Below are 10,516 nucleotides of genomic sequence, written 5' to 3'. Positions count from 1 at the left end.
CTTCTATACCGAAAGGGTTGTTAGACATTGGAACAGGCTGCCCAGGGAAGTGGTGGAGTCACCATCCCTGGAAGTCTTTAAAAGACGTTTAGATGTAGAACTTAGGGAAATGGTTTAGTGGGGACTGTTAGCGTTAGGTCAGAGGTTGGACTCGATGATCTTGAGGTCTCTTCCAACCTAGAAATTCTGTAATTCTGTGATTCTGGTCAGGCACTGGAGCAGCCTGCCCAGGGAGGTGATGGAGTCACCGTCCCTTGCTGTGTTCAAGAAGCGCCTGGACAAGGTGCTGAGAGATATGATTTAGTAGCTTAGTGGTAGCATTGATGACAGGAGGACAGTTGGACTAGATGATCTGGTAGGTGCTTTCCAACCCTATGTTTCTCTGATTCTATGATCAAAGCCCTCTGGCCCCTGGAGACACTTCCCCGCGGGGCTCAGCACAGAACCATCCCACATGGCTCATGGAATAGAATCATTAAGGTTGGAAAAGACCAACTGGGACCACCCCGCGGCAGCTCCTCGAGGCCGGGAGGCCAGGCCCGGCCGCCGCCCGGGGTCCTCCTCCCCGCCGCGCTGGGAGCAGCGCCCGGCCTGGCCCCGCCCCGAGGCCGCCGCCTCCTTCATCGCGCCCGGGGCCAGGCAGAGCCCGGACGCCTCTCGGGTCTCCGCGGAGACCGGGACGGCGCCGCCCCGGGGGAAAGAGAAAGAGAAAGAGAAAAAGAGGGGGCCGGGGGAGGTGGAGGTGGAGGTGAGGGGCGGATATAGCCCGGCAGGTGGCGGCTGAAGGAGCCCGCGGGGGTGTCGGGGACGGGGGGAGAGTGCGTGAGCGCTGGCGGAGCGGGGCTCGGACGGTGCCTGGCGGGGGAGCGGGCAGTGCTTTTGGGGGGCGAAGGGACAGTGCCGGAGCCATCCGGCAGCGCCCGAGGGTCAGGTACCCATGCAGCCGGCGGGGAGCCGGCCGTGAGCGGAGGGGTGGCGGGGGCGGAGGTGGGGGGCACCGGGGAGCCGCGGGGGCAGCGCGGGCGCCGGGCCCGAGCAGCGGGCGGCGGCCCCTGTGTGGCCGAGGGGGGAGGGTCGCCGTGACGGTGCGAGGGGCTGCTGAGGCACGGGTTCCTGCTGGGGCTGCAAGGAGCAGCCAAAAGGGTGCCCTCACGGCAGCCCCCTGCCCCAGTAGAGCAGTGCTGTGGGAAGAGCGGGCAGGATCCGTGCCTCACCTGCTGCCGGGTGGGGTGCTGGCCGGCCTGCTGCTGGCTGCCGGTCCGGAGGGGAAGAAAAAGCCTTGGTGCCGTTCTGTTGTAAAAGGAGAGCTTGCCGTTCTTCTGGTATAGCACGGCCAGTTAGTATGAAATCAATACAGAAATAAGGGGTTGTGTTGAGCTGTGTTTGCAGTGAAGAAGGTCAGAGCAGGCAATCGCAATGGTACTTTTTGAGAAACCGTTCCGCCTTTCTCTAGGTAGCTGCTGGTTGAGTCTCCAGTACTTCACTCTTAGCCCTTTGCATGGAAGGAGGATGAAATTAAAGAGATTTTCCTTGGTGGCAATGAAAACTATTCCCAGAAGAAAAAAAAATACGGCAAAGCTGCCCACAGGGCTGCATGAATGCATTTATAAATCTTTTATAATTATAAATCTTTTTAAAGATGATATGTTTGTTCATCAAAATTCAAGTGGTAAAATAAAGGAAAAAAAAAAACAGCTTAGGCTAAAGTTGAAACCAAAAATAATTTAGATTGTACTTTGCACTTCTGGAGTCATTTAAAGCCAGCTTGTATGGTAAGTTTATGAAGCAGTAATGGTTCAGTCTGAATCAAGTTAGGTATCAGAGCATGAAATGAATGTTTCCAAGATAGATGATGATGAATTATGTGAATTCAGACATCTGAATTTTAGCTAGCAAGATTTGAATATGGTTACTTTCTTACCTACACCTTTATCTACATCTGAAGACAAAATTTTCGTGTTTTGCAATTTTAACATGAAGTCTTATTAAAGTTTTGCAAAAGTCAGACAGAAAGTGTGTTTGAGGGGACAAACGTGGAGACTTCTGTCCTCCAAAGGAGCCAGTCTTTCTTCTTACTGACCAGAGACAACTGCAAGATATGAAAATGTGCTGGTGACTCATCTATCTGCAAGCTCAAGTTTATCAAGATATTCAGGAGATGTATGGAGACTTAAAAACACAAAGGAACTTTTTTTTTTCCAATTTCTTTTATATTGTTAACCCAATGCTGTATGTTGGAAAAAATCAGACTGTGATATGCTGATGCTTCAGTGCATCAAAGCTGGCAAAACTGAACAGTGCATCTGATATGAAGCCAAAATTTCTCTTTATCTAGAATCAATGCTACCCCGTGAGGAATACCTGTTCTGGGTTATTAGCTGTAACAAACGGATGAAATTCATATAAAATATTAATTTTATTAATTCCCTTCTTCTGCTAGAATTGCATTAAGGAGATAAAGCAAAGAGAAGAGATTTCTCAGTTTGATAGTTGCTTCCGGTAGGAAGGAGAGCAAATAAATGCACTGAAAAGTAATTATTACATTGCCCTTCCATTGCAGTCCACCTAACTCCACAGAAATTGGATTTATTATTGTAGCCTATCACTCACATAATTCAGAGAGACTCAGCTTCTCTATGCACAAGTGAAAGATGAGATTTCTGCTGCAATCTCTACAGGCAGTGGTTGAGGAATTGATGATATATTTCAGCTCTAATCAAAATAAAAATGTCCCTTCTGGGCTGGTGCCTTTTCTGCTTGTTCTTAGAGGATGTCTAAGGACACCCTAGTCTACAAAGAAATGAAGACAGTGGTGGTGCTTGGGGGTGTCTAAGCTATCCACTCTTTCCTCCCAAGTTTACCTGTGGACACTCAATGACCTGTCTGAAATCTGAAGCCCAGAAGTTGGGGCTTCACCTGAGGAAGTCCTTTTTCTTCTCTGCACAAGGTCACAAGCGTGATGGAAGGCATTTTTTTTGTGGTTTTGAAGGTTACTTGTGGTTTTCTGACATCCTTTTCTATTCAGAATTTAAATAGTATTTGGTCTCAAGGAGAGAGCAAGTTCTGAAGGGTTAGTATCACAAAGATAGCCAATTTTAGTGGTGTCCAGTAAACACAAGAATCACTTTATCAATCATTCCTGAAATTGAGAGTTTTTCAGAAAGATGATTGATGTGGATTATGTTCCTGAGCCTAAGAGGGCTCAAGAATTAAAAAGGTTTCAGGAAAGTCTAATGGCTTTCTGTTTGAGATAGATACCCATGTTAAAAGTTCAGCTATCTTTTGTTCATAGAATCATACAATGATATGTATAGGAAAGGACCATCTAGTCCTTCCCCCCTGCCATGAGCAGGTACATCTTTCAGTAGATCAGTGAAAGTTATGGATGAACAGCTTCTGGAAGTGTTCAGGGCCAGATTGGATAGGGCTTTGGGCAACCTCATGTCTTACCACCCTCATAGTGAAGAATTTCCTCCTTATATCTAGTCTAAATGTACTCTCTTTTAGTTTAAAACCATTATCCCTTGTTCTAACACTACACACCTTTGTAAAAAGTATCTCTCCATCTTTCTTAAAAGCCCCCTTTAAGTATTGTAAGGTTACAATAAGGTCTCCCCAGTCTTCTTTTTTTCCAGACTGAACATCTCTAGCTCTCTCCTTCATAGAAGAGGAGTTCCAGCCCTCTGATCAGATTTGTGGCCTTCCTCCAGACCTTCAAGTCCGTGTCCTTATATTGGGGGTCCCAGAGCTGGATGCAGTAGTCCACATCAGGTCTAAAGAGACTGAAGTAGAGGCAGGGAATCACCTCTCTGAGCCTCCTGGCAACTCCTCTTTTGATGCAGCCCAGGGTACAATCACCCTTCTGGCCTGCAAGCACACACTGCTGGCTCATGTTGAGTTTTTCATCCACCCATACCCCCAAGTCCCTTCTCCACAGGCTTGCTCTCCATCCACTTGTTACCCAGCCTGTACTGATGTTTGGGATTGCCCTGGCTCAGATGCAGCACCTTGCACTTGGCCTTGCTGACTTTCATGTATGCCCACTTCCCAGGCCTGTCCAGGTCCCTCTGGATGGCATCCCTTCCTTCTGTTGTGTCATCTGCAGCACTCAGCTTGGCATCATTAGCAAACTCACTGAGGGTGCACTTGATCCCACTGTTTATGTTGTTAATAAAGATATAAAGCATCACCATGGATGTCCACCTGAACATAGAGCTGTTGACTGCAACTCTTGCCATCCAGCCAATTCCTTATTCATCAGCCAATTCCAGTCCATCAGATCCATCTCTCTCCAATTTACATGTAAAGCCAAGGATATTGTGTTGGAATGTATCAAAGACCAAACCGAAGTCCAGGTAGATAACATTGCTCATTCTTCCCTTGTCAACTGACATAGAAGGCCTCCATCATAGAAGGCCACCAGGTTGGTCAGGCATGATTTGCCCTTGTTGAGGGCTGTCTCAAATCACCTCCTCGTCTTCCATATGCCCTAACGTTGCTTATCTGATCCATGATATTCCCAGGCACAGAGGCAAGGTCCACTGGTCTGTATTTCCCAGGGGCTTCCTTTCTACTCTGTTTTAAAGCAGGTGAGCTGTTTCGCTTTTTCTACTCATTGTGGACTTCACCTAACTTCCATGACTGTTTCACATGTTGTTCTACACTATCATAGATTTGGGAATACATGTAATATGTAAAGAAAGACCCAAAAATAAATTTCTACCTGTAGCAGGACCTTTTGACAGCTCTTGCTGGCCCGTTAAAAGTCTTTCTCCCAGATGTGGACATTGTATTGAGCATTACCTCAATGCAGCAATTCAGAGCTGTGGCAGATGAAGATGCATTCTTAATTCCTTGGACAAATGTGTCATTTGTCTTGCTACTTTATCACTCCGCTAAGTTTTCATTGAACAGAAATAGGATCAAGCTAGGATGTACCATCCAGTAACTACTTTGTCAGTTGCTCGTACGTTTTTTTTTGTTTTGTTTCTGATCATTAACAAAACTTTGGAAAAGTTGAGTGCAGAAAAGTTTCTCTATGCAACAAAGAATCCACCTGCTTTTGCGTACTTGTTGACAAGGTCCTTTAGAAACACAGTATTATGAGACAAGAAAACTAACACTGTTTTCTAAATTTTTATTCTGTATTGTAACACCAGCTTCTAAATTATTCTAGAACCTTCCCATGCAAAGTTTTTGGGGATAAATTTGCTTTCTGTCTCTTAGATCTAGACAAATTCGTATTTTCTGAAATAGGTACAGCTGAGGACAATGCTTTACAGACTAGTGTAGGAACAGAAAATCTCTGTAGCAGATGGTAAGTCTATAGCCATGTAGACATAGCTCTGACTTTTGCTTATTTTACAACTCTTTTGTGACCACTGCAACAGTTTCTAACATCCATCCTCTAGCAGCTGAGTTGCCATGTTAAGACTTCGGAAGCAATTACTTAAAATGAAAGATCTCTCAGGGAATTTTAAAATCTTAATTCATAGCCAGAATCTTAATTCTTCTCACTGAGAGGATAAAACGCAGCTAGGGTGTTATCATGTACTGTTTGTTTTTCCAAGTCAAACATGAGTAAGGGAAGGTCTTGTAAGCTTCCTACTCACCTCTAGGAGAAATATGGGAGGAATACGGATGGAGTGATGTGATGCTGAGGTTCCCTGCAATTTATTTGAATATGTACACTCAGAATTTACTTTTGGCTATGCATATAGAATATTTAAGCTTTTTTGTGTTTGTTTTTTTTTTCAGGTTCCTTTTCCAGAGGGCAATAAAGACTTGATGACATGAATCCAGATATTACCAGGTATGATGTAGCAGTTGGAGGTTTTTATTGTTCAGCAGAGACGTTTTCTGCAGCACTACAATTTGATCAGATTGAGGTCAATGACAAATGAACCCCTTTGTCCTGCCACAAGCCACTTGGGCTTCTCTTCCCTATCTTGTTTAGCCTGCACAAATGATCCTGAAACCATGTGGTAAATTGCACTGAGGAACTGGTGTGGGGTGAAATCAACCCAAGTACAAAGAAAAAAAAATGTTTTAACACATTTATTTAACACATAAATGGGAGTGCTAGTCAGGAACGGGTGGAGGCCTGGGGCCTACTCGCAGTTGGCAGTGTTGGTTTCAGTTGGCAGTGTTGTTAACACTGTAAGGTAAGTTATCAAAAACCTGTGACAGCAGAGGAATCTCTTCACTCTGGACAGAGCAGTAGATTCATTTCAAAGTTTAAGAGGTTGTGTTGAATCTCTCAACCCATTGATATAATCTTAAAGGAAACGTCTGATTCCTCCCTCACTGTGGTCTCCTGTGCTGCAATCTGGCTTTGTTCAGGTGAAACCAAATTCACAAGAGGGAAGATTATAAAATTTCAGAGGACTAACATCCACAAATCAAAACAAATAGTCTGTCTTGTTTTCTGTACTCTGGGCACTGATTAACATATATTTGCCTTTGAAATGCTGAAGATTGAGTCCATAACTCACAGCACTATCTGGAAGATCGCTTTTTTGTTTCTTTTAATTTTGACTCTTTGTATGCATCCAAGCATTACTATGATATAACAAGTTCACAGTAATATCCAATCTAAACAGGTGAGAGCAGTTTTGAGCTGACTCTACTTCAGTTGTGAACTAGATAGTATATAGATAGTATATAGCCTGTTGATAAGAACAAAATTGTAATGAGATTTACAGAGTCAGGACAGTTTATTGTACCCTGTGTTTTATCTCATGCTTGTATTCCTGATGTCCATTCCAAATTTCTTTCCTGTAGCAGAAAACCTGTGCCTTCACCTGAAGAGAAAGGGGAAAGCAAGAGTCTTTATCTGACACAAGAACTTAAAAACAGATCATGTAATTATTTCTTACTAGTAAACTGAATTATTCTAGTTAATATATTAATTGAGTGTTGCAGGCACATCTGCAATGTAACATGTCACAGGTGAAGAATTTATGTGATGCTTTTGATGGCAATGCAACATACTGCAGGTTGTGTTGTAAAAGCTCCAGCTAACACAGTCTTTAGATCTGGAGTGCATCTGATGAACAGGTATGTAGGAAACTCTACCAAGAGCTGGGGTACTGCATAAACAGTGCAGGTTCTTGTATTGTTATGTTGGGTTTATCAGTTTCAGGAGCTGTTACCTAGCCTGGGCTGATATCTGTTGAAAAGCTACCAAAGCTAAGCTGAGCAAGCCAATCCTCTCCACCAGGTGCATCCTTTCTATCAGAAGGAGACAGAGCTACTCTGCTTGGTCCTGCTAGACAGTCATGGTCCAGACCTCACACACAGGCTTTCTAGCTGTGGGCTGTTTTCCTCAGATTGCTGAAATATATTGCAGGGCTTTGTTCCACATCCTTGACTGTCCTTCTGTTTGAAGTAAAGGCTTTAATTTTATTGTGGGTCTCTATTACATATATATATCACAGAATCACAGAACTATCTAGGTTGGAAGAAACGTCCAAGATCACCGAGTCCAACCTCTGACCTAACACTAACAAGTCCTTCACTAAACCATATCACTAAGCTCTACATCTAAACATCTTTTAAAGACCTCCAGGGATGGTGACTCAACCACTTCCCTGGGCAGCCCATTCCAATGCCTAACAACCCTTTTGGTAAAGAAATTATTCTTAATATCCAACCTAAACCTCCCCGGCGCAACTTTAGCCCATTCCCCCTCGTCCTATCACCGGGCACACGAGAAAATATATATTATGTATGAAAAAAAAAAGAAAGAAAAAAGAGAACATGAAAGAGGGAAACAGGCTCTGTTTGGGTTGTTTTTCTGTAACAAGGGTTATTTTTACCGACTGGGGTACTGTCACAGTTTTCCTGGGGAACTGCTTCCTTATTGTCCATCTGTCTTCATACGGTATATGAAAGGTAACCTTCTTCTGAAAGATTTGAAAGATGTTATGCCAGAGATTGTTTTTAATATTTTTAAAGAAAAGATCATTGATTTTTTTTTTCTGTTTAGAGATGATACTAAAGAAAAACAACTTGAAATCAGAATTCCTGAAATAATTATTATGTGATTTATCTTGTAAAGTTTTTTTTCCCCAGTATTTACATCGATTTGTGGTGAACTGAAGAAAGGAGAAAGTGACCCTGAGTATCTGTATTTTAAAAATAAACCCTGAGCTCAGCTAACATGAATCAGGGCTGTGCTGTGACAGCCAGAGATGTTAACTTTGTACAGGGAAATTGAAATGGCTGTGGCTGTCACTCTGGCCTGGGTTATGTTCACTTATCCAGTCACTGTAACTGGTAGAGTTGTAATTGTCTGAGCTCACATAGTTTATATGCAATTTTTTTTAAAAAACTAAGTATCTTCATATGGTAGATTGCATTACTCATTAAGCAGTAATGATTGTGAAAAGTGAGGCAGTTCTTTTAGTTGTGGAGAAAGGGAAATCTTTCTGTTGGTTGCTGTTTCTCAGACAATGTTTTAAATGTATTTTGCTTTTGCTGTAGCGTTGGGAATGTAGATGCTATTCTCAGATAAAGTTTTAGGTTTTATGTTTTGAAATGAAAGAAAAATAATGAAAACATACTAGTTTTAGAAGTATAAGGGTGTCATTTTTAAAATCTTAATTTTAGTAATTAAAATTTAATTTTTCTCTCTAAGCTTTGAAACAGCCTGGGGAGTTTGTGGGAACAAATAACCTGGGAAACTGATGGAACTGTTGATACTGAAATTCAAAGCCAGCTGGTAGAAAGTAATTAAAGCTTGTGTGTTCCTTGCGTGAGGGAGGAGAATGGAGATTGTGTGAAAAGTTATGATCTGCATCTGTAGGTGTGCTAGGTTATAATAAAGGATGCCTCCCTCAACCTAATGCAAACAAGCTCACCTAGCGTGGATGATAGATAAGCACTTTTCTAGTCTCTGTTGGCATTCAGAATGATCCAATTCCACTTTGATGTTTTATCTTTGTTAGATCTGTGGCATAGAAGTCACATGTATTTGTTCCTTTGTCTTACCGTTTCCTTATTATCACAACTGTTTCTTTCATTTTGTCTGAAGATTAACAGTTCAGGAGTTCAGTGCTTCGCTTAGCTGAATGTTCTTATTGCTGGGGGAAAAATGAGAAACACATATTTGGGGAAATGCCCCATTTGTGGTAGAGTGAAGGGTAACATAGGGCTTGACTCACTGCAGGGACTGACTGTACAAACAAGCAATGGTGAAGCTTTGGACTTCAGGGCAGTAGGAACTTTGGATAATGCTAGGGATGAAGACCTTCTGAGAGCTGCTACAAACTGTGCAGAACTAACCGTGTGGCCAGAGTGGCAGAACAGAGCAGGAAGGCCTTTCTGTTCCAGAACAGAACACAAACCCCTTCTGCCAAAGGTGATTCCTGGAGAACAGATTGGGAGAGGGCCATCAGACCAGAACCATACCAATATTTGCTTTGTAATGTGCTTTGGAAGTGATGAAGAATCAGATGACACATTGGACAAGCATTGCATTGTCACATGAATGTACATGAAAAAGACTTTGACAAGGGTTGTGCAGGATTTTAATTCTTCCTTTCAAATCCTGACTTAGAAATTGTGTTGAAATTTCAGTTTATATGGCAAGAAAATTTCCTAACAAATGTGGTTACATCAAGAAGTTTGAAGATATGACTTAAGATACAACGTTGGAAACTTGAACCTACTACCCTCTATTTGTTTTTCACAGTTTTTCAGTTTCACTGTTATAATTAAACATTTTGAGGCCTGATGTGTAGTTGTTGAGTAACAGGAACAGTGATAATCAGTTGAAAAATTTCATATGGCAGTAGAAAAGATGTTTGGGGTATGTATCATATTGAAAGGTATGGGCTCATGGTTCCCATTTCTCCAGCATACAAACATCATGCACAGGACTTTAGGTTGTATAACAAGAACGTGCCTTTGGAAGAATTTTGTGTATCTCCCATAGCTGTCACTGTTACAGGCTTAAAATTTTGAGCCTTACTCAGTGTGTATTCTCAGTGTGTGATTTCTTTTATTTTCTGTTTCCCTCCAAAACATGTGAAAATGTCTCTATCAGTGTACAAACTACTTGTTTGTACAGTCTTTGGGGATAAGTAAGCTTAGAGAGCTTTTTGGCAGTTTTTTACTGTCTTTTATCTCAGTTTGAAGGAAGATGCCTCACTAAGAAGCATCTAACATACTCTTGCTTTATTGAAATTGAGAGAAAGGAGATGAGTAGTTAAGATCAAACTAAGTTTCCTCTTGGTTTCTTTATGTGATCTCCCGGCGTGAATTCTTAGCTTACTGTGGCCTGAGTCCAATAACTTGATTTTCTTCCTTAGTTCTCTCAAGTGATGTAATCCAGTGAGTCCTATTTCTACAGAAAGACCAGAGGAGATAGCAGGCATTAGAAGAAAGAATGAAGGAAAAAAATCCAAAGAAATTGCTGAGTAGCTGGTCTGGATTTTATAAGTGCCTCCTTCTTGCATTTCATGTTGGTAAATGTATGATTTCAAGAAACACACATAAAGATGTTAATACC

At 42.3% G+C, this 10,516-nt stretch overlaps 1 protein-coding gene across 2 annotated transcripts in view; it reads left to right on the top strand.

Annotated features, from left to right (window-relative positions):
* Window positions 1–645: 645 nt before the first annotated feature.
* The window catches only part of CERS4 (ceramide synthase 4), a 55,525-nt gene continuing 45,654 nt past the window's right edge, over window positions 646–10,516 (top strand). For both annotated transcript variants that reach the window (XM_082780089.1, XM_082780088.1), the window contains exons 1-2: window positions 646–748; window positions 5,758–5,812. In XM_082780089.1, the coding sequence (XP_082636215.1) occupies window positions 5,793–5,812 (20 nt within the window). In that variant the 5' untranslated portion in view covers window positions 646–748; window positions 5,758–5,792. The remainder of the gene's footprint in view (window positions 749–5,757; window positions 5,813–10,516) is intronic.

This window comes from Aythya marila (genome assembly GCF_965140915.1).
Source record: "Aythya marila genome assembly, chromosome: 27".
In the NCBI taxonomy this organism is placed as follows: domain Eukaryota; kingdom Metazoa; phylum Chordata; class Aves; order Anseriformes; family Anatidae; genus Aythya; species Aythya marila.
This window is presented reverse-complemented; position numbering and strand designations above follow the sequence as displayed.